The 25,519-nt window shown below is 32.9% G+C and overlaps 1 protein-coding gene and 1 pseudogene across 6 annotated transcripts in view; one reads left to right on the top strand and one right to left on the bottom strand.

Moving 5' to 3' along the window:
- Positions 1–25,519, top strand: part of FER (FER tyrosine kinase) — a 418,420-nt gene that overhangs the window by 71,495 nt on the left and 321,406 nt on the right. For 4 of the 5 annotated variants that reach the window (XR_014023300.1, XM_081304219.1, XM_081304217.1 and 1 more), the window contains 4 exons: positions 8,764–8,947; positions 12,843–12,980; positions 13,554–13,673; positions 19,603–19,725. Coding sequence is in view for 4 of the 5 variants with exons in the window: in XM_081304219.1 (XP_081160345.1) it covers positions 8,764–8,947; positions 12,843–12,980; positions 13,554–13,673; positions 19,603–19,725 (565 nt within the window). In the remaining variant the exon portion in view is untranslated. The remainder of the gene's footprint in view (positions 1–8,763; positions 8,948–12,842; positions 12,981–13,553; positions 13,674–19,602; positions 19,726–25,519) is intronic. The other variant, XM_081304218.1, reaches the window with a different exon arrangement.
- On the bottom strand, positions 6,906–7,458 carry LOC308651993 (dual specificity protein phosphatase 18-like; annotated as a pseudogene). Its single transcript has one exon. The product of its transcript is annotated as a dual specificity protein phosphatase 18-like (transcript).

The following is a 25,519-nucleotide window of genomic DNA, read 5'->3' as shown; positions in this document are numbered from 1 at the left end:
TCACTGTAAGTTTATTCAAGCATGCTTCTGTGTATAGACATTTAACTTATTTCTAATTTCCCCAGATATAAATGCTTTTCAGCTTTTGATAGGATTAAGTCTTTTTTGGGGGGTGGTTCAAGGGATACCAAGGATTTAACTCAGGGTCACTCAACCATTGAGCCATGTCCCCAGCCCTATTTTGTATTTCATTTAGAGACAGGGTGTCAGAGAGTTGCTTAGTACCTTGCTGTTGCTGAGGCTGGTTTTGAACTTGTGATCCTCTTGTCTCAGCCTCTTGAGCAGCAAGGATTACAGGCGTGTGCCACCTTGCCCAGCTGATCAGATTATGTCTTGATAAGCCAATCATAAATTGAAAATATTGAGGTCAATCATATCTTTAATACACCTAACCTACTGAACATTGTAGCTGAGTAACACAGGACTTTGTAGAGTATCAATTATTTCCCCTCATAATTGATGAAGTGGCTGACTGAGAAACGAAGCTTGCCTATGCTTCCCAGCATCGGGAGAGAGTGGCATATCACATTTTGCTAGACCTGGAAAACATCAGAACTCAAAGTACAGTTTCTCCTGAATGTATATTGTTTTCACAATATTATAAAACTGAAAATCTGTAAGATAAACCATAGTGTACGACTATCTATATATGCAGTACTACTATGAATAACCTTGTACATGTGGTATTTGTATGTGTGTGTATGTGAATGTACGTGAATGGAGGAATACTGTAAACACAAAGTTCTAGATGTGTGAAACAGCTGAGTTCAAAGATAAATACGAATGTAGTTTTGTTAGATATTCCCAAGTTTCCTTCCATGAGACTTATATAGTTTTGCATTCCCACCAGAAATGGCAACAGTATTTGTTTTTTCTGGTGAAACAGTATTTGTTTCACCAACAGAGTGTTTGCTAATTTGGTAGGTAAGAAATAATATCTCAATGTAGTTTTAATTTGCATTTCTTTTATTATGAATGAAGAAGTAAGATTCACTTTTTATTAATTTAAAAATTGTGTGTGTGTGTGTGTGTGTGTGTGTGTGTGTGTGTATGAATTGTCTTTGGCCCATTATTTTTCTATTGAGTATGTGGTCTTTTTTTTTTTTAAATTTTACAACTCCTTTACATGTTAGAATTAGTAGCTCTTCATCTATTAATATATGGTGCAAATATTTTTGACTAGGTTGTCAGTTGTCTTTTGACTTTTTTTCTTTTAATTGATTTGCTGTGAGTAACATACCATTGTTTGTTCCATGAATCCGTGTGTCTACTGCTGACTCCCATGAAACTATGGCAGTCTAATTTATCACCTAGCAAGTAGGGTAAAATATCATACTCACCATGGCTCCTGACAAGGATTTATTTCTCCTTTTATTTTTTTAGTTTCATTTTTTCTTTTTTGCCTTCAAGAGCTCCAAATTTCCATCCTTCTTGCTTTTTCTGTTCCCTTCAAAGTTTCCAGCTTTTCTTCCATTCAACCATTTCTCCCTCTGAAGCATTACCTTTCTAAGATTGCTTCCTTTGCCTTTTACATGCACTTTCAAGCCCTTTCCTGCTGTAAGTGCTGTGATCTTTCACTATGCTTTTAAAATGTTTTCACATGTAGGTGGAACTTCTTTTTTTTTTTGATAGTGGTTTTAGATCAGTATTAATCATGCTGCTGTCACTTTCTTTAGTCCCCCCATCCTCCTCCTTTCCTCTTTCCCTCCCATTCTCTCTCTCTTTTTCTTTGTTTCTTCCTTCCCTCCCTTTCTTTGTCTTTTCCTTCTTCCTACTCTCCTTCCTCCACAGAATGACCCTTGGTTTTCATGAATGTTTATAGTGAGAGCATGAGAAATCATTTGTAGGGGTTTGTAATTTGTTTTTCTACTCATAGATAATTTTAAATCTGGACTTTTCCTGCCTGTTAGTTATGTAGATGGTGTGTGTGTGTGTGTGTGTGTATGTGTGTGCACGTGTGCGTGCATGCTTGTGGTTATGATGTTGCTGCTGTCCTACTTACTTAGGATCCCTCACATTCACAGCTTTCTTATATAGATTTGGACATGGCATATTATTCAACTTACAGGTAATTGAAAAACTATAGATCAATCAAATCTAGCATTTTCTATATGCAATGAAATGCTATTACATTGAATTGGAGAGCTTGCTCTTTAAAGCTGTTTCATTGTGAAATTTATAAGATAGAACTATTTCAATTCCCAGAACAGTTCAAAACCTATAACAAATGTTCAATAAACATTTCTTTATTGATTTGCCAAATTTTCTTATTGTAGGAAATTTATCAAATGTAGCAAAGTGTAGATGTAGCCATTTTATTTTCTTCAATCACAATGTTTTTTGTTCTCCAAATTCTGTGCTTTGTTTAGCCTTTGCTATTAACTGAATTTTGACAGTTTTGTGCCATTTGATCTTCATCTCAACTTAATGAGTTAGGAAGTACAGATAGTTTTACTCCCAGGTTTAAATATTAGATTCTGCAATTTAGATTAAAGGATTTGTTTGGAGTTGCACAACTAATCACAGAAGTTAAGACTAAAGATGGCTTCTTAGAATTGTTCATGTCAGGACAACATTGTATAACATAGGTAGCCCTTTCATTGTTTCTACATATTACACTTGAATTCTATTTCCATGTGAAAAGACATATTTGTACATTTGGCCTAAGTAACTAAGACATTAGGATGAATTCCTATTCATTTTCTTATTACTCAGTGTATCTAGGATAGCAAAATAAAAAGCTTAAAGTTGAGGAGGAATGTTTGAAAATAAAGATGTAAGATGGAAAAATATTTAGTTACCCAAATCAAAGTAGATAATACTTGTAAAAAAAAGTATTAATCACTTATTTATTGTCAGGAAGCTTTCTACTATGATATTGAACAAAAGGTAAACAGAAGTTTATAATAAAAAATACTTGACTTCTAGACTAGCCTGTCTCTTATAAATGTCAGACTTACACAATTGAGTTTTGCTGGCTTCATAATAATGTTTATGGCATGACATGTTGTATACACACACTGTTATTACAAAACTTGAACAGATTTGTCAATAAGTGGTGGCACAAGAATTATAATTCAGTCTCTTTGAGAATTTCATTATGTGGAGGAGGAAAAATTGGATGTTTTCCTCCCTGTTAATTGACACAGAACAGTTCCATTCCCTGCTTTATTGCCTCTCAGCACCTAAGGAAAAGTATATAGCAACTGAGATTCTTTGTCAATAAGAATTTTTTCACTATAGAGTGAAATATTACTACCTGTAATATTTCATATTGAGAAAATTAAAAGTTAAGAAAGTATGTAAGTGATCTGAGATATTCTGAAACAGATATTTGGGAAGAATTGTGCTAGATAGATTTTGCAATAATTTTGTTAACTGAAAGAAACTAAAAAAAGTTATTTATACTTGTGGTTTTCAAATACTAACATTTTTGGGATTTATTTGTATAGTCTCTGTCAGATCTTAGATGTTTATTTTAAAACAAATTAGAAAAAAGTACAGTTGGCAAGTAGACATGTTTTTAAAACTCTTTATTCATACCTACAAGGGAAGGAGAAGGATATAGATAGGTAGTGTGCATACTATAAGCATACCACACAACTGAATATAGAAGTATATGTAAGTGGTAGAATATCCTTTCTCCCCAAAAAACCTAATATAAAACCTCAAATTCAATATTAAACATCAAGGTGCTTTTGAAGAATTTATTGTTATTATTTTAATGTAATGAATTCTGCATTGGATGTTTTCTTCAAAGGCATCTAATTTTTATTTTGTTAATAACCATTGTTCAGCTGATAATAATTAGATTTTGGCTATATTACTCTTCTTCCAATTGTGTCAGACACTGTACCTAATAAAGAAAAAAAAAGCTTCTGGGAAATTCTGAACTTTTCCCATGTTATTTTGTATTATAAAATCTTAGTGAGTTTTGTTTATTTTGTGAATCATTCTGCACCAGATAGAAAGACAGATGGGTAGTGTGAAGTTCAAATATCTGGGCAAATAGGAAGACAGACGGATGGTTTAAATGGTTTAACTATCTCCATGAAAATGTTTGTGTGGACAGCATGACTCTTGAAGTTATACTAAAAATTTAAGGAATTAATTAGGTATAATAGAGTTCATTAAAAATAATAATGTTTGAAAAATGTGACATTAAATATGGAATTCATTAGTTATGCCTTTTGAACTGCCAATGACAACAAATTAGAATAAAATGCTCAATTACTCTTGCTTAGAAACTATTTGCTTTACTTTCTTATTATAAACATGTAGACTGTAGAAAAGTTTTTATTACTTGGAACTAATTTATCTGGGTACTTCTACATGATCTTTGGAACTGTTGGCAGATTAATTTGTTTAATTTCAAGTAACAGAAATTAAAAATGGTGAATCAAAACAAAAGACAAAGACATCAAAAACCTTAAAATGGTCCTTAGGGCAGGAATATGACTGCTCTGGCAGCTTCTGTACCAGGAGGTAGTGAACTTTTCACTCATTTTCAGGCATTAGTGTTGCTTAGCTTCTAGCTGAGATGGTTTTCTTTATGATCTGGTGGGGATCTTGGATTTTGGGAGTCAGCTTCATAAAGGAGTCTCTATCTTTTGTTGGTAGAGAGCAACAGGGGTTTTTTATAGGAAGGCTTCAGGGATGGCTGTAGATGTGTCAATTGCATTAATTCTTGGGGATATAATGAAATGTATTTCTGCAAGAATAATGCTAAGTAGCAATGTTCTGTTACAAAATTATTATAGTAACAACATGTGGGATGATATGTTCCTCAGAATGTTAAAAATCATTCATGATTAGTATTATTGAAGTGATTTACTAATTGCTAAGTTAATAAGATTATCCCTCATGCATACAGAATAAGTCAAAATGTCTCTAAGGATTTATGTTAACTGAGGCAAACAAATTATTGGGTTCTGATTAACAATTCTTAGAAATTCAAAGTTCAAGTAAAATAGAATTTTTTAAAAAAAATCCTTGGGCATACCTCAAAGTGAGCAGAATTATTAATATTTAAGTTATATATGATTATTATACTGGTTCATGACATAAAATGGTTCATCCTATGGGTTGTAATAAAAAATATGAAAAACCACCTCTTTTTAGTGGTTTAAGTTTCGTTTTTTTTTTCCCTCCTGTGATTTTCTTCAGGTACAAACTAAATTAAAATACTTGTTCCACTCCTGCTACTCTTAGTGGTAGAATCTGTTTCCAGTCAGAAGTGAAAAAAATTAAGAAAGATATTCTGGCAAAAAATTATTTTCTCATGAGAAGTTCTTAATGTTTTAAAGTAATATAGATCTTTTGTGGCAACATTTTGTGAAATACCTTGGGCAGTTATTCAAATGTGTGCAGGAGCCACCTAGTAATGGGCTATGACTAAAGAATTGTATTCTGAAGAATAATCAGGTGCACCTCTTTAGGAGGTGATGGTTATAGGACTTGGAAATACTAGAATTTGTTGGTAGTAGATATATACTAGTTTGATGGAAATTATACACACACAGACACAAACACACACACACATATACAAATATATGAAGCTGTCAAAAATTCTTAAGATCTATTTCTGGGGTCAGGGTTAATTGGCAGAACTTCCTTGGAAGGAGAACAGAAATTAATATTTTTTTAAAAATTTCTTAAGCTGAATTGATAAGAAATATTTATTTGAATTGTCCCCAAAGTTCAAGATTTGCTTAAAAGTTCTATTTTTCCTATGTTCACATATGAACACTTGACCAGTGAATCTCCACATCATGTAAAACCATAAGAATGGGATCCTAATTAGAATAAATTATGCTCCATGTATGTATAATATGTCAAAATACACTCTACTGTCATGTATATCTAAGAAAATCAAATAAAAAGTTTGATAAATTTACATGTTCATTCACTTACATTGGCAATCTATAAATACTTTCTAAATTGTTTTAGTTGAAAAAGCACACAAAAAAACTTTAACTCATGACATTTTTGGTATCTCTCAGACCTCTCCTAATTCAAGTCTCAATTTCTGTGCTTGGTTATCAAGTCATTTAGCACCTAGAATGGTCCTTCTCATCAGATATATTTCCTCCCTCCTTTCCTCAGTACTCTCATAGTCTTTCCTTGCCTGTGTAACATTGCTTATTTTTTTGTGACATGGAAAAAATATCAATATTATCAATAAATTCCATTTATTTATTTATTTATTTATTTTTTATTGGTTGCTCAAAACATTACAATGATCTTACATATCATATATCATACATTTGATTCAAATGGAGTATGAATTCTTATTTTATTATTTTTTTTAATACAGTAGAATGCTTTATTTGAAAACTATCTCTATAAGTCTTATCTAGAAAACCAGAGTGGGGCCAGTGTGGTGAAAATGGACATGGGGTTGCTTGGGGTCCCTAGGATTCCTAGAGCATTGCTTAAAGGCAGCTTATCTACTAGGTTGGCACTTAATGTGAAATGTTTAGTGGCTGCCATGATGCTTAAGGCTCTGGTGTTGGGTTTGAGGAAAGTGTAATTGTAGCAGACCCATTCTGAGTAGGTCAGTCTGGGGAAGGGCAGCATGACACAGGCCTATCATAGGCACTGGGGTGCTGGTCTGTTTGTCCTCAGTACCACCTGCCTTACTTAACCCTCTGGTCAGTGGCCATAGCCTGTTAATCATAGGGTAGAAAACTTATCTTCACTGTCTAACAATTAATGAGTTTGATCTTCAATGATATGGATTACGAAGTTGAAAGCTATAGCAACTCTTTTTTTCTTGCCCTTATAAAAGGAATCATCTGGTGTATTTGTGTATCAACAAAGGTAGATTGTTCAAGTTTGTATCCTGGTATAGGATCAACAACAGGTCTGTACACTGACCTTAAAGCAAGGAGCTGGGGGATGATTTACAGTGGAATCACCAAATGGATCTCCTTCTCATAGATGTCAGGGATCACTTCCATTAGGGAGTTACCATGTGCACAGTATTCTGGCCAAACACCTGGAACTTGTAGTAGATGAGCTGCTCCCAAAAGACCTTGTTTGTTTGGATGATGGGCCAGCTTGACTTGGTTCATATGTGGGCATCTTGCTTGGTACTTCACTGGGTAAGCAAGGCACAAAGTGACTGAGAGATTCACCCCCAGCAGCACACTGTTAGCAGCATAAGGCCCTGCTTCATTTCCACATTGTAAATGTGGTCGGGGATGGGGTCAAAGAAGACAGAGCTGTGAGATGGGTGCATTAACCACAGGCAGCTGTATGTACTGGATATCCTCATAGAAGGTATTACCACTTCCTCCCAGATGTTGATGATGAGGTGATATGGTTTCTGGACAGCAAGAGCTTGTTTTTGGCAGCTATACCATTGCTGATATAGAGGCTTCTGGTGATCTTTGAGAGGCCAGTGACTGAGGGCTACTAGAACCGAACCTGGAAGGTACACAGAGGCACTGTCATCAAGGGTGTGGGTCAGCAGTTGGCCACATGTGAGGCCTGCATCTTTCTGCTAGGTTGTGTCCATGGTAAATTTAAAAGCATGTTGTGAGCCTGGCATGGTGGCACAGGTCAGTAATTCCAGCAACAGAAAAGGCTGAGGCAGGAGGATGGCAAGTTCAAGACCAGTCTCAGCAATTTAGTGAGATCTTCTCTACTTTAGGAGTGTGAGGGGGTTAATTCTTGAAGCAGTGGCACTGCAAATCCCCCAGCAAGGGTATCTGAAATAAAGACCAGTTCAGGTCCTGGCTACAATCTCCACTGGCTCAGTACTCTGGTTTCTGTAGCAGTGGTTTCTCTTCATGGGGAAGAATTGGCTGTCCAGGACTTCACAGAAATCTCGGCTTCTCTTCTATGCCAAGGGCAACTCTGCCAATACTTACCAGGTTATCACAGCCCACCTAGTGGAGAAGTACCAATATTGCTTATTTTTCTGCTTGTGATGCTATTCTAATTTACCATGTTAACCCAAAGTACATGTATGAAGACATGGGGAGAAAAAAAAAGAACCTTGTTTTTAAATACTGAATTTCAAATGATTAACATAGTTTCTAGTAGTGTTCAGTTAATAACATTCATTGAGAGGGACAAAATATTGTTCTTTACGTCATATACTTTTCCATACATGCCATATATTTTAAGGTCTATTTTCTCCACAAAGCCTCCTCTGACTAACCTTGGCTTTATTAATATCTCAAACATAGACCTCAACATTTAACATTATTTACAGCCATTTTTTTTAAATTTTTTAAATTTTTTTAATTTTTTTATTGGTTGCTCACAACATTACAAAGCTCTTGACATATCATATTTCATACATTAGATTGAAGTGGGTTATGAACCCCCAATTTTACCCCAAATGCAGATTGCAGAATCACGTCGGTTACACATCCACAACTTTACATAATGCCCTATTAGTAATTGTTGTATTCTGATTTCTTGGTTGTACAATTTCACGTGCACTGCTATTCTGATTTGGTTTAAGCTTCTTGAAGATGAGAGGATCAAGTATCAGTATTTTTTGTGTTGTACATACATTTTGATTCACTGAATATTTAGTGTACATCATGCCCCCTTCATAGCAACCTGCATGCTAAATACACATAAATAGTACTTTATATAAAGCCTAACACATAATATGAAACCAAAAAATCTTTAGTTTATTATTCATAAAATGTGTGAAATAAAATAGTGGTAATTCAGATGGTACATAGTGAAGAAAAAACTTTTCCTTACCTTTTTGCTAACTTTCTTCACTCTTTATTTCAGGGAAGGAAACAGAAAAGGCCAAGGAACGTTATGACAAAGCTACAATGAAACTTCATATGTTGCATAATCAGTACGTATTGGCACTAAAAGGGGCACAGCTTCATCAGAATCAGTATCATGACACCACACTTCCTCTGCTTCTGGATTCCTTACAAAAGATGCAAGAAGAGATGATAAGAGCTCTGTAAGATATGTTTCCTATTCATCATAAAATCACATTGAAAATTATTTCAAAATATTTTCTACCCCAGTTAAGCTTCTGCTCTGTGAGTTTTGTTATTACCCAGCACAATGGGTAGTGTCAGATCGTGTAATCTTCTTCCTTCATTTTGGGATCATCTACTAAACCTTCTGGCTAGCCCCCAAATGGATCTTCTATCCTGTGTTTTTGTTTTGTTCCAGTTAGCTGAATATTTAAATTAAAAAAAATAATTCATTGGTTGACATATTCTTTGTTCCCAAAGGGTTGAACATTGAAATCTTGAATGAAATCTTGAACTGAGAAGCTTTAAGGAAATAATTTTTTGAAGGTTTATTTAGGCTTCTTGCTATTTCTTTCTTTATTTTTTGGTATGAGGTTAAAATCAACAAATGCTTATTGAGGTTTTACTGTATACAAATTATACTACTTGCTACTTAGGGATATAGAGATGTGCAGGCACAATTTTTCTTTAAGGAGCTAGCAGTAATCAATAAGTCACTTGCACACACACATTTACCATATACATTGATGTAAGACAGTAGAAAAAGATAAGCCACATGTTGGTGGACTTCATCTTCCCTTATTAGTTGATTTTGCAATTTCCAACTGATTAGATTCAAATTTCTTTCACTGAAAAGGTGTTTAGGGGAATTCTTCCATGTTAGAGTTGCTGTGCATTAGAAGTAGGGTTAGGAAAGAGAGAAAGGAAATGGGATAGTAATGAAGGAGTGTTAGAGAAGAAGAAATAAGTGTTGGATTATCTCTCAGATAGAAATAAAGTTCATAAATCATGGTGAATTATGAGAAACGGAACTTGGGCCAGTTCGGATTCTTATATTTAATTAATTTATCTGTAATTATGTAAATTAGAAAATGAATTCTTAGTCTAGTGTACTTTGAAATGTAGCAGTAAATTAATATGAAAGGTAATTGTGAGCATTTTTCAAGTTTTAAGAGGAATCCTGAATTGGGCTTGGTGGCACACAGACTGTAATCCCAACAGCTCTGGAGGCTGAGGTAGGAGGATCGCAAGTTCACAGCCAGCCTTAGCAACTTAGTGGGACCCTAAGCAACTTAGCAAAACCCTGTCTCGAAATAGAAAATAAAAACGAGCTGGGATGTGGCGCAGTGGTTAAGTGCCCCTGGGTTCAATCCCTGGTTAAAAAAATTGTGGGACAGCTTGAATAGTTAATGAGTGCCAAAGAAACTATTAGAGTAGAATGATAATCTCTAAAACAAAGCTATAACAAATTGTATATTATGTTGTAGTTTGCAGAGCACTTTCATGTGTGTTTGTTCACAAACTCATTTGTTCTGTCCAGTATCCTGAAGAGTTAGGAAGATCAGTTTATATCCAAGGCTTATTTGTGACAGATACATCAGTACTGGCCGAAGATCACAAAGCTAAGAGGTGGTAGATCTGGACTTGAAACGAGGTCTACTGATTATCTCAACATTCTTTCCATTAATATATTAGTGGGTTGAATGGCATGTCCCCCAAATTTATATGTACCTTTATGACCTTGTTTGGAAGTAGGTCTTTGTAGATGTAGTAAGTAGTTAAGGATATCAAGATGTGATTGTTCGACTGTTCTGGATTTAGGGTAGTCTTGAAATTCAATGACTATAGTCTTTATAAGAAGAAAGTACTCAGGGGAATGCAAACATGGATAGCTATTTGAAGACTGAAGTGGAGTTTGGAATTAGGCTGCCACAAGCCAAGGAATACCTGGTATCACCCAAAACCGGAGATTTTAATTGTATTAGGAATTTCTTTTTTACAAATTAGAAAATTCTAAAATATTGCAAATTGTGCTGGATCACACATTTCCTATTAGATTAATTATACAGAAGGGGAAATGTTTAAAATGTTTCCTAATACCTGTTACCCTGATATTAATTAACCTTAGTAAATGGCTTCATTGTTGCTTTTGAACAACTCTCTGATGTCTAACAGATTCTGTACAACTACATCTCTTTGTATTATATTGTCCCATTCACAGAGAAACATTTCAGATAAGTGATCTAGGTTCCCAGTATTTCTTAGACAACAATGACTTCCAGAACCTCTGAAATTAGAAGATCAGATTTGTCTTTGCTGCCTTTCAGACTCTGCTTGGCTTACTTTTGCTTCTCCTTATGTAGAAGTGTGAAGGTAAATAGATGTATATACTTGTTCAAAGGTCAGACTAAATTTTAGATGATAAAATTTTAGAAGAAATAAATTTTAGAGAAAATAAAGTATTTTTAATTACCTTGAATATGTAAACTTTTTATTATTGATAAAATAGTGAAATATATACTTAAAATATTTAATTCATAAATTTAGTTGCTTTACTTTAAATTACATAATTTTGGTTGAGGAATATTTTCTTTCCTACCCTCCATTTGTCAATGAGTATTTTTCAAACTGTTGACATGAATTTTCAGTAATAGGTCTTCAAGATAACTAGAACATCTTTTTGGGACAAAACATTCCCATAGCATAGTTTCTTCACTTTGCAGTACATTATTTTATACTAACATTTAAAAAATTCCAAGTTTGATGTTACCACTGAAATTGAATCCCTGAAACCCATGTGACAAGTACCCATTCATGTACTGTTGGGAGAGATTGCCACCCCCTCCCTGGCATCAATCCCAGTTTGCTTTAAGGGTGAATATTAATGATTCCTACATCAAAATTATTTAGTAATTTCCATATTGTAATCATTTTAGTTCCAGAGATATTGACTAAATATCTATTTTAATTTTTCTGTCTTTTTTTCTTTAAATTGTATCTGTCAAGTGACTTCTGTAGTAATTTGAAAATAGCATTGCCTGAACCAGTTTTAATTTTTTTAATCCAAATACTTTATTAAAGTAGTAGAGAGAATACTTTATAATAAAGGAGCTTTGTGAGTAATGAATTTGATTTATGAATAATGATTTGAGAAAAGAAAAATAAGTAAAAATAAATAAATGCTGTGTATTTATTTGAGGCATATGTAGAATAACATTATCTATCCACACTTGCTGTTGGAGCCATTAATGACCAATGGCACTTTTTTTTTTATTGGTTGTTCAAAACATTACAAAGCTCTTGACATATCATATTTCATACATTAGATTCAAGGTACTTTTTTAAAGTTGTATATGGCACAATACCTTTGTTTAATTTATTTATTTTTATGTGGTGCTGAGGATCAAACTCAGTGCCTCATACATGCCAGGCAAGCACTATACCACTGAGCCACAACCCCAGTCCCCAATGGCATATTTTTATAACACAGCAGTTTAAAGAAGGGGATTGGTCTTTGTGACAGAATATTTTTTTTTTCCTTTTGCATTTATTAGATCTTTCGAATTATTAGGCTAATAACTTTGATAACCTTTTTTTTGCTATTGAATAGAGGTCAGGAGAAAAGGTTTAAATGTCATTGAAGGTATAGAACTAGGTATTATTTACAAAAAAGAAAAAAGCTCCAGGAGCATGACAAGAACCAAGAAATAGGGCATTTGAGAAGTGGCAGACACTGTAGAGGGATATTTAGAAGACAGGAGTTTATCAGAAGTCCATGTTATGGAATCCAAAATTTCTATGAGAATATTAAGATCTAGAAAATTATCAACACTGGCTCTGCATTTTGGACCTGTTCAATACATGTTTGAAAAGGTAATGCCTTTTTAAAGACCATTTGCAATGATTGTAGTTATTAAATGTAATCCCTCTTCTGTATTCTCCAGGTATGAAATAACATGTGCCTGAAGCCCCATTTGTAAATTCTGATAGTACATTTCTATGTCTGTTGTTCTGAATCCTTCTTGGGTCTGTATTTTTTTTTTTTTTTTTTTGGATAAAATTTTAAATGTCATAAAATTTTATTTTTGTTTTCAGAAAAGGAATATTTGATGAATACAGCCAGATAACCAGTCTTGTTACAGAAGAAATAGTGAATGTTCATAAGGAGATTCAATTGTCAGTTGAACAGATAGATCCTAGCACAGAATACAATAATTTCATAGATGTTCACAGGTATGATATTTTCATTCCTCTTTAAAGATTTTTGAAAATATAATTTTTCTGCCATATAATATTTAATAAAATTAAGACAAGAAATATTTAAGAACCTATTAGTACATAGTTTATTATAGATTCATTTGTCTGCTTTTGATTTTAAAAGATTTTCTCAATGTTGATAACTATTTTATATAATTATATTTAAAAATCTGTTAATTATTGTATTATTGCTTTAATCCACATTTAGTATATGAAATTCTTCTTATTTTTTAATATTTATATAGAATACTGTGAACATGTGCATTAAACTTCTCAGATACCAATTACTTTTTTTCATCTATGCATCTTATTTTAAGCATATTAAAATTGTGATGGGATGAAACAGGTTAATATTTGTTTTCTGTAGAGAAGTAAAGTAAAGCTGAAGTTACTTGGTTAGACCTTTGGGTTTATTTGTACTTATACTTTCTGTGTTTACTTTGTTAATATAATTTTGAATAAGAATAAATATTCTGCCTTTGGTGTGTACAAAGATATATTTTGTTAATATGCTAATATTGATCAGAATTATTTGGCATACTTTACTAGAACAACAGCTGCTCAAGAACAAGAAATTGAGTTTGATACTTCCTTATTAGAAGAAAATGAAAACCTTCAGGCAAATGAGATCATGTGGAATAATTTAACAGCAGAAAGTTTGCAAGTAATGTAAGTATTTAGAAAATCTGAACAGTTTAACGATTAGTCTTATTGTTATCTTATAATTTATCATATTTAAAACCCCCATTTTTCAAGTAATAAAAAGTAAATTTGTTTTGAGTGACATATTTTGAGAAATATGTTAATTTTACTCATTGTCACTAATTTTGATAATTCTGAAAATCAAAGTTTTGTGATGTTAAATTAATTTGCCTAATTATTGCTAATATTTTATATTGGAATAATGATTTATTTTTCAAAGAAAGAGAGTGTGTGTGTGTGTCTGTGTGTTTTGTTTTGCAGTACTAGGGATTGAACTCGGAGGTATTTGACCAGTAAACAATAACCCCAGCCCTTTATTTATTTATTTTTTAAATTTTGAGATGTTCTAAATTGCTGGAGTTGGCCTTGAACTTATGATCCTTCTGCCTCAGCCTCTCAAGAGGCTGGGATTATAGGTGTTTGCCATTGTGCTTGGCAACATTTTATCTCATTTTATCCTCACTACTTATTGGCAGAACCATTTTGGAAATAAGAACACTAGTTGTTAGAGATAGGAGAGACATTGATGTCAGAACATTTAGCACAGAATTTGAGTCTTAATTGAGTTCTCTCTAGAATCAAGGATGTCTTCTATTATAGAAGTGTCTACAAAATCAGTTTCTTCTTTGTTGTTTCTGTTACATAAAGTTTTAAAGGAGTTTTAACAAATCTTATTGTGTCTTTTAGTATTTTTCAAATGTTAAAGGCAATTAATAGTGCTTTTTGAATTTATAAAATATAATTAAGACACTATACTGTTAAATATTTAACATCTCCTGATTTTATTCAGGGATAACACAAAGAAATGTATTTGTTTATTTATTTAGGTACTGGGGATTTAACTCAGGGGTGCTTAATCTCTGAGCCACAGCCTCAGTCCTTTTTGTATTTTATTTAGAGACAGGGCTCCTTAAGTTTCTTAGGGCCTTGCTGAGTTGCTGAGGCTGGCTTTGAACTCATGATCCTCCTGTCTCAGCCTTCCATGCTGCTGGATTATGGGTGCATGCCATAGCACCTGACCAAGAAATATTTATTTATTTATTTATTTATTTTTTAAGTTTTAAAATATTTTTTAACTTTTTTTTAAAAAAAATTTTATTAGTTGCTCAAAACATTACAATGATCTTGACAAATGGGGTATTAATCTTAATCTTATTTTTCCACGTGTACAGATTGCAGGATCACATTGGTTATACAGTCACGTTTATATATAGGGCCATACTAGTGATACAAGAAATATTTATTCATAAGCATTGTTACTGCTTATCTTTGTGTCAAAACCATAGCTAGAAGTGGTTATGTACTCATTTTTCTTCAATATTGAACTTATAATTATTTCACTTATCAAATTTTACCTCCAATAACATTATTCAAAAGTTCTCATCTAATGTAATTAATCTCCTTCAGTTATTCAGTAACATTTTAGTGGTATATATAATTATCTCAGGTAGGATTGTAAAATTAGTTTTATAAAAATTAGTTTGTAAAGGTGTTTGAAATATCTGCTCAGATAGAATTGAAGGAACTAACAAATGCTTTTGCACAAATCACCTGTTCAAGATGTGGGTTTAGTAACTATGGAGGACTTGCCACTGGTGAGAGGAGTAGAGGTCATGGGAGTATCCTGAATTAGATTTTTCTGGCAGCTATATTAAATTTCTTGAAGCTGTTCCCCAAGTTTTTGATGCCCTCTACAGGGGTCTCTTTGACTATTGACTTTGGCCATTGACATTTACAATGAGAGCTATTTCTAAACTGGTAGTTTTCACCTGGGCAGATTTTTGTCCTCCAGGGAACATTTGACAATTTCTGGAAAAATTAGCCACTGATACTACTAAGTATCCCATGGTGTACTGGACAGTTTCCCAGGACAAAGAATTATGTGGCAACAATATCAATAGTGTTGAGGTTGAGAAACTGTACTGTGTAAGCAACAAATGAATTGAACTCATGGTGCAAGATGGTTGGTAGAGTTTCTGAATTCCTGTGTAATGAGATATTCCATTTGTTAATTCATATATTACATGGTAAAATATGGCATAAACTGCCCCTGATTTTTTTTTATCACTATCTTACTCCCAGATAACATATTTTGTTAACAAAATAATTTTGCTGTGTATTTAAAGTTGTAAAGGTTAGTACCTTCAAGAAGTTTATACTAAAATTGATAATTTACTTAATAAACTCCAAAAAGAATGAACATATAAATATTGGGTTATATAATGTGGTAAAATTTAAAAAGCTACCTGTTATAAGCTTATGTAATCAGAGATTTTATAACTGAAGAAGAATTTGTTTTTTTTTTCTTTTCAGGGTATAATGAGGATAGAATTAGTTATACTTATAAATCATTGTTTCTTAATCGTGGTGATAAAACAGTGAACAAAATATCATAAATTAAGATAATAAATCTTTGTTAATATGCTGTAAGATTTAATTGCTTACATCTTACTGAGGAAAGAAATTGAGCTACATTTCATTGCATTGTCTTCAGGATGAGTTTAAGATTACAGTTCAAAAATTTTATTCCAAGAAAGAGTCACTTGATATGTTTATTGGAAATGTTAAGATAAATTTAAGGTATTTGAATGTAAGAGTTACTTTTTTGTTACTGTAGTGTTAACATGTTAGAGTTAACACCTATACTTTCCTAAAGACATTAAAATTGTTAATTTATTGATTGTATTGAAATATTTCATTAGGAATGAAAGGAACAGATAGCTATTAGAAAAATAAATACAAATCTCCAGTGATTATGTGAAAAGATATACTTCATTGACAAAGAAATGTAAATGAAAAAGAAACTATTTTACTTATCAGATTGGCAAAGATTTAAGTAATTTGATAATATTCAATGTTTTGTAAGGCATAAAGAAATGAGGGCCTGGGATTGTGGCTCAGCGGTGGAGCTCTCTCCTAGCACGGGCAGGACCCGGGTTCGATCCTCAGCACCACATAAAAAATAAAGGCATTGTGTTGTGTCCATCTACACCTAAAAAAAAAAAATTAAAATATTAAAAAAATTAAGAAATGAACCCTCTTATAAAGTATTGGCAGAAATGTAAATTGATATAATATCTGCCAAACTATTTAAGTAAAACTGGACAGATTACTTAAATCCTGTATGATGGAAATCTAATGACATAATCTATTCATGACAAAGTTATTGCCTTAACCTGTCTAAACATGTATCACAAAAAATTTTATCATAATCTCATTATCTGCATGTCAGCTATATTTATATTGGTGTGTATGCAAAGAAGAGTTAAATTTAATGATTTATAGAATTATTTCCTTTTTATAAGAGGAGTGTTTGCATGGTATATTACCCTGTGGTGGTAGGCTGTTTCTTAGGCTCTGATAACAACTGGCACTGAACATCTGAAGTTGTATTCTTCCCATCAAACATACTTTTAGGTTGCATTATTTTCAGACTTGAATTTGAAGTTTCTTTCTTTGCTCCGTTATCTATAACTACTCTTTGCCACGTCAACAACCTCTTTTTTATTGGATCTACCTTCTTTGCCAAATGTGGGAAAGGGTACTATATATAAGAATATATTAAAAATAAGAATTGATTTTAATCAGACATATACTAAAATTGAATATTCAAATATTTCTTCTTATTTAATCACTGTTTAATTAAATAACTTGGAAATCATTATTTTAGTTCATTAAGTAATTTAAATAGTCAGGATATAAAATTATGAACATAAGAATATATTTAAATGTTCATTGTGATTTTTGTTATTTTGGATAGATGAAGCATATATTTGAGATTTATTGCAAACTTTAATGGAGTTATGAACTGGCACATTAGCAGTTCATAGCAAATCATTGATAGATTATTCCAAAATAATGTGAACATTACTGTGCTTGTCAAAGGAGTAATTTTGGTTGATTTTAGCAAAATAGTAAAGTTAAGGTCTTATTTTGTTTTTTTGTTCATTCTATTTTCTAATTTCAAGTGAAGTATTATTATTATATTAATTCCTATCAATAGGATATATAATTCCACAAGATTGTGTAAAATGTATATATAATCTTATATTCTAAAGTAAAGCCTGGGCTAGGGTTGTGACTCAGTGGTAGAGTGCTAACTTAGCATGTGTGAAGCACTGGGGATCGATTCTAAGCACCACATAAAAAATAAATAAAATAAAGGTATTGTGTCCATCTACAACTTAAAAAAATTAACAAACAAAGCAAAACAAAGCCCAACTTCAGACCTCATGCTTCTCACTACATTTTTACAAATTTAAAATCATAACAGGTTTAGCATTTATTATGGAATATAACGTAGGATCTCTTAAATGAAGAATATAAATTTTCTATGTGGAAAAGTGATTCTCCCAGATCTTGCAGAGCATGAGTTAATAATCTGTATGTAGCCTATGAACCAATTCATCTCGCTGCCTATTCTTATACAGCCCATAAGCTAAGAATTCTGTTTATTTTTAAATGGTTGAAAGGAAATCAAAGAGAAATTATATTTTGTGTCACCTGAAAATTACATGAAATTTGAATATCAGAGTATATAAATAAAGTTTCATTGGTACATAGCCATGTTTATTCATTTACCTGTTGTCTCTGGGTGATTTCCTGTTGCAACAGCAGGGTCAAGCAGTTGTGTTGTGATAGCAACCATATTTGGCAGTCTCATGACTTCACACTACTGCTTGGCACAATACAAATTAGAGTGACACAGTTAGAATTCAGAACCATTTTGAGTGTGACATGTATTGGCATACTGCAGCATTTTATTTACTTTTTATTATCAGTTCATGCCTATTGTGTCAAAACAAGAAGAGAATGGATTTTGAATGCCTTACTTTTAAGGCAAAGTAGAGTATAGATTGTTTTGTTACTGAATTACATGGCAAAGCCGTGTAATATGTTTATTATGCAATGATATTATGCCTGCTATGTTCTGGCTGAACTTAATTAAAGTCATATGCTCATGGATCAATATTGATATATGCTGGTACCAATCTCTGTGAAGAGACATTTCCAGAGTGAAGTATGTAAAATCTCATTGTATATCTGCATTAACAGATGAGCATTTACAGTTGATTTTGATAAGCACTAACTTTAAGCCCCAAAGAAGAGAAGTATTATCACCTATAAATGATTCATAGGCTAATATTACAATAAATTGTTTTCAATTATTATTCTATTTTAAATTTACCAATAAAATATTTGTGAATATTTATTTTCTATCTTTTTTATATGACTATCTACATAATATCCTTGATTTTACTTTTTGGTGGCAAAACCCAAATACATACTTACTCTCCAGACCTTTATAGAAAACATTGGCTTCTGTTGTTTAGGATGACACCAACTTAACTGATCCAACTATGGGAATCAATGTGTATCCAACAGGATGTCAAATATTCAATATTCCCTGACGTCTGAAACAGATACTTGTTTTACCAAGTCTGTTTCTGGTTTTTCTGACTTATAGTCTTAGCTCAGGATTGCTCTCTGGTTGAATATGTATAGAATTTTATTCAGCTGTTTTTTTATTTACTTAGTCCTCATCTTTCTTCTTTCTCACTTTGTTTCCACTTTTCTTTTTTGTAGTTTAATTTGTCTAATTTGATGAAATTAGACTTTTTACACCAACACTGCCCATGAATACTTCTTGGAAATATTGAAATGTTCTCTATTGGTACACAGTATTCTCATTGAGTGAGGTAAACTACTAGTCACATTTCAATTTAGCACTTGAAACATGGCTAATTCAACCAAGGAATGGACATTTTAATTCAAATTAAATTACATGTGGCTCTTATTCTAGACAACTCAGTGTTAGATTGTGAGTGCTTTCTTGGTAAGTGTAAAGTCTACATAATTAATATGTTGATTGATAATGTTGAAATTGCCATTCTAGGTTGAAAACTTTAGCTGAAGAACTTATGCAGACACAGCAGATGCTTCTAAACAAGGAGGAGGCTGTCCTGGAGCTAGAGAAGAGAATTGAAGAGTCTTCTAAGACCTGTGAAAAGAAGTCTGAGTGAGTAAAAGAAAAACAACTGAAGCAAGAAAGCTTAATTGATGAAATTTTATACAAATCGTTCCGTGTTACAACCAAAACATTTCCAGAAATGGAAACTTCAATTTAAGTATAAATCTTTGTATAATTGAGTTAATTTCTAGGACTCTTGAAAAATGCTTCTGCATTTTTGTAGATGTGGTGTGCCCTAGAAAGTGATGCCATGTTTTTGAAAATAGATTGATCATGTTTCGATATTTTAACAGTTTGAACTATGTTCTGAAAGAACCCTCTACATAAAGCTCTCTTTACTTTCCCACATTCATTTTTACCAAATGCACTATGAATCCCTTTATTAAAGTGTCAGACCAATATTAGCCAGAAACTGGTTTGTACTGTGTTAAAAGGAAGCAGACAAACCGATTAGAAAATAGTAATCTGCTTCACCTATGCAAATCTCCCTGAGGTTTGTTGTGTTGTTTTTGTTTTGCTATTGTTTGTCTGGCTGATTTCTGGATTGTAAATATCTTCCTGGGTTTCTGAGTTTACATATCTTGGTATATTCTTCCTTTCACTAATTATAGTGTCTTTTCTGTTCCTTCAAAATTTAAATTTTGATCTATAACCTTAAATTACTGATCTGAATGGTAATGGCGTGCATCAACAACAATGGTTGCTGGTATGATTTCTCTAATCCTGACTTGTTATCATACTCTCACAACTTGTTTGACTCTCAAGGAATTTGTGATCTGTTGGATTTTTCCGGTCTACACACTTGCTCTTATTTCTGCACAAATTTACAAATATTCTTTGCTTCTGTGAAATTTATGATCCTCTTGTTCTGCTCATTATTGTAAGCAGATGGACTTATATACTGCAGAAAAAATTAGAAACATTAGGTGATAACTCCCTTATTATGGGGGATCTAGACATCCAAACCTATTCACATTAGCATTCATTCTTTTTCCTTGTTTCAACTGAGTTTTCTTGTTCTGAGTTTATTTCTTGTGATATTTTAGAAATTATCGTATGATCTCTTACTTTCCCATAAATTTTACACTATTTTATATATTATTTTTACCTTCACCCCACTAGTTGTGCTCATTTTTAATATGTACTCGAGTCTTAGTTCCAAAAAACAATTTTTACCTCCCTACTCTCCAACCCCCTCACTGTTTTTTTCCTTCAGTGCGTGGGATTGAACCCTAAGGCCTTGTGCATACTAGGATGTGCTCTTCCACTGAATTATGCCCCCAACTCCCAAGACTCATTTTTAGTCTCCATATTTCCCCAGTTATTATCTTTGCCTTCTGTTCTTTTGGTTTAAAGTTGTTCTAAGAGTGTTGTACTCACCATGTCAATTCCCACTTAGTTTTCAACTTACATATAATTTTTCCCTATTGCTCTAGAAATAGGTGTGTTAAGATTACCAGTGACCTCTTCTTTGACAACTATCTTTCCTGATCTTTCAACAGTATCTGACTTTGCTACTTCATGTTCTTTCCTTTCCCTTTACATTTGGAACCCAAGATGCCAGATTATTCCTATTTTGCTGGTCATTTCTTTGCCAGCTCAATCTTCTCCACTCACTCAATCCATTATGGAGTAACTAAAATCATGACCATTTGCTTTGTCACTCTTCTCCCTGACCTCTTACTCTGAAGATGGCCCAAGTTTTTTTACTCTCAGATTTTTTGGCTACTTGTTAGCCAATTTGGGATGTCTTAGAAGTCATCCTACATTGCCCATGTATAAGTCTAAATTTAAAAATCTCAATATAGCTGAACCAAACCTCATCTAGTTTACTCTTACTATACTCTATTTCAGTGAAAGATACTAGCATCTTTCCTGTTATAACATAGAATATTGAGTCCTGCTTCTCTTATTTATACTGTATTTCTTATATAATTTGGTATTAAATTTCTGTCATAGTCAGTTTGGGATTCTATAATAAAGTACCATAGACAAGGTGACTTGTAAATAATATTCTTTATTTTTCATAGTTCTAAAGGCTGGAAGACTAAGATCAGGGTGCCTTACTGGTTGGGTTCTCCTATGGACCCTTTTCCAGGTTACAGATGGCTGTCTTCTTGTATCCTTATGTGGCCAATTGAGAATGAGATAGTTATCTTGGGTCCCTTTTAAAAGGACACTAATTCTATTCATGAGGAGTCCACCCTCATAGCCTAATTACCTTCCAAAGGCCTCACCTTCTAAAACCATCATGTAGGGTTTGGATTTTAGCATATGAATTTTGGAAGCATATAATCATTCTATCTATTGCAATATCATTTTGGAATGAGTATGCCTCTTAAAAGCAAAGGAGAATGGGGCTGGGGTTGTGGCTCAGGGATAGAGCTCTTGCCTAGCATGTTCAAGGTGCTGGGTTTGATCCTCAGCACCATATAAAAATAAATAAATGAAGTAAAGGTATTGTGCAACTAAAAAAAAAAAAGCAAAGGAGAATGAAACTAATCAAATTATGTATGTGCATATACAAGTATGGCACAATGAGACCCATTATTCTGTAGAAATTATTAGGTACCAATAAAAACAAAAAAGAGAACAGAAAGATTTGAGTTACAATGGGCATTCATTTAATTTAGAAACTTTCAGCATTGCATCAACAGAAGATTCTTTTTGAATTATGAAAATAAAACTTAATCATCACACTTATAAAATTCAACTTTTGCTCTTCTCTATTGGTGAATGTATATCTTTACATGTTTACAAATAACCAAATTGTTTTTTCTTTTATAGTTTTACAAATGCACACAATATAAATGTCTCCTATTTTAAAGTTTAGTGAATGTAAAGAAAGACATCAGGCTGGGCACAGTGGTGCACACCTGTAATCGCTGTGATTTAGAGGATGAGGCAGGAGACTCACAAGTTCAAAGCCAGCCTCTGCAACTTAGTGAGGGCCTAAGCAACTTAGTGAGACCTATTTCAAAATAAAATATAAAAATGAGCTGAGGAAGTGGCCCAGTGGTAAAGTGAACCTGGGTTCAGTCCCCAGTACCAAAACAAACAACCAACAACAACAAAAAAAGAAAGACAATTGGGTATGCTGATCCCTTTTTTCCTAGGATGTCTGAGTATATATTTGCTAGAGAAGGTAATCTTTACAGTTTTTCTTAATCTGGAAGTTTGGGACTTTTTAAAAATGTGTTTTCTTAATTCAGTTATTTGTATCTTTTCATTTACACTATGGTGCAGTCTTTTTCCTTCATTTATTTGTATTTATTAGAAGATAAGAATAAGAGTAAAGGAGAATGAACTTGATAGGTGATGGGAATATGGAAAGTAGCATTTCTTGAATTTTTACTTTGTATCACATACTATGTTGGAAATGATAAAATCTCACTAAATGTTATTTTTCTATTCCTTCTTCATAATGGCCTGTATTTTACCTGTAGGACTTTGAGAATTTATATTACTTACCTATGACCACATATATAAGTTTTAGAAAATGCATTAGTTTCTGATTCCAAAGCTTCTATCTTTTTGATCATAGTTTTTGTTGATCTTATGATTTTAATAGCATACTTAGAAATATGTTAGAGGGGAGTGTCACGTATGCCAAGCTTTTCAGGGTATGAAACCCAATTTCTGTTAGCCTGTGTTACCATGGAATTTTTATTGTTTGCTTCAGGATAAAATCTTGACAATATTAAGTATATTATATAACTAAATGGTCACTGCTAAATCCCATTCATTTATACATTGGAATGGTTGATGTTTGCCTTTACATTATTTGTTAAAATATTTCATTAAAAAAAATCTTAAAAGGATCCTAGGATGATGTGTTTGGATTTTATTTCTTAAGGTTTCTTGGGTACTTCCTGTTTTTGTGACCATCTGTATATATCTGTACATGTATATTTAAATACATATATAATCAAAATAAGTTTTTATCTGGTTTTAAATTGGTTTAGACTTATTGTTACTTATAGCTTTGTTAGCAACCTATACTATATTACTTGAAAATAATGCAAGCGTATTATATTTCTTTATGAATACTAAAAATATTCCATATTAGATATTCACATTCTTAAGTCATTTCTAAATTAGTTTACTTATAGAATAATTTGCCCTATCAAATGATAATAAGCGACTAAAATCAAATTCTTTAAATTTGATTTTAATATAAATATTTCACAGCATCATCTAATATTTACAACTCCTGAAGGAGTATAACAAGTCTTATCTTCAAAAAAGATATTTTTAGATAATTATACATTAACATGTAATAATAAGAAACAATATAGAGAGATTCCTTGTACCTTATAGTCAGTTTCTTCCATGGTAATATGTTGAAAAACTTTAAAATAATATTAAAACCCAGGTTTTGACATTGACCACAAGATACAAAACATTTCTACCACAACAAAATTCCTTCATGTTGTACTTTTATAGTTATGCTTCCTTCTGTCTCTTTTAAAAAAAATTCATTTATTTATTCTAATTTGTTATACATGACAGCAGAATGCATTTAAATTCATAGTACACGTATTGAGCACAATTTTTCATGTCTCTGGTTGTACACAAAATATAGTCACACCATTTATGTCTTCATACATGTACTTAGGGTAATGATGTCCATCTCATTCTACCATTTTTCCTACCCCCATGCCCCTCACTTCTCCTCTATTCCCCTCCCTTCCCTTTGCCCTATCTAAAGTTCCTCCATTCCTCCCATGCTCCCCCCCCACAACCCCCATTATGAATCAGCATCCTCATCAGCATCCACATTCAGCCTTTGTTTTTTTGGGGATTGGCTTACTTCACTTAGCATGATATTTTCCAACGCCATCCATTTACCTGCAAATGCCATGATCTTATTCTCTTCTAATACTGAGTAATACCACATGCACATCAGATACAGCATTAATCTTTAGGACATATAAAGAACTCAAAAACCTTAACACCAAAAAACCCACAAATAACCCAATCAATAAATGGGCTAAGAAACTGAACAGACACTTCTCAGAGGAAGATATACAATCCATCAACAAATATATGAAAAAATGCTCAACATCTCTAGCAATTAGAGAAATGTAAATCAAAACTACTCTAAGATTTCATCTCACTCCAGTCAGAATGGCAGTTATTAGGAATACAAACAACAACAAGTGTTGGTGAGGATGTGGAGAAAAAGTCACACTCATACACTGCTGGTGGGACTGCAAATTGGTGCAACCACTCTGGAAAGAAGTATGGAGATTCCTTGGAAAACTGGGAATGGAACCACCATTTGACCCCACTATCCAACTCCTTGGTTTGTACCCAAAGGGCTCAAAACAGCATACTACAGTGATACAGCCATATCAATGTTTACAGCAGCACAATTCATTATACCTAAGTTGTGGAACCAACCTAGCTGCCCTTCTGTCTCTTCTTAACCTTGGAAACCACTAATCTAGTTCCCATTTCCACAGTATTGCCATTTCAGTAATATTATATAAGTGGAGTCATACTGTATATGTCACCTTTTGGGATTGGCTTTTTAGACTCAGCATAGTTCCCTGGAGATTTATCCAAGCACTTTTGAGTAGTATTCCATGGTATGTGTATTCATTTTCTAGGGCTACTGCAATAAATAGTCACAGTTTGGATGGCTTCAAGCAATATATATTTATTCTCACATAGTTATGAGGCCAAAACACTGAAATAAGGTGTTAACAGCATTGGTCTTTCTGAGAGCTCTGAGGAAGAATGTGTTTCATGCTTTTCTCCTAGCCGGCACTGCCCGACATTCCTTATTATACTTTGTGGGTTATAGAAACATAATTTCAAACTCTGCCTTCATCTT

This window comes from Spermophilus citellus (assembly GCF_964194105.1).
Source record: "Spermophilus citellus genome assembly, chromosome: 1".
In the NCBI taxonomy this organism is placed as follows: Eukaryota; Metazoa; Chordata; class Mammalia; order Rodentia; family Sciuridae; genus Spermophilus; species Spermophilus citellus.
The sequence above is the reverse complement of the archived record's forward strand: the minus strand, read 5'-3'. Positions and strand labels throughout refer to the sequence as shown.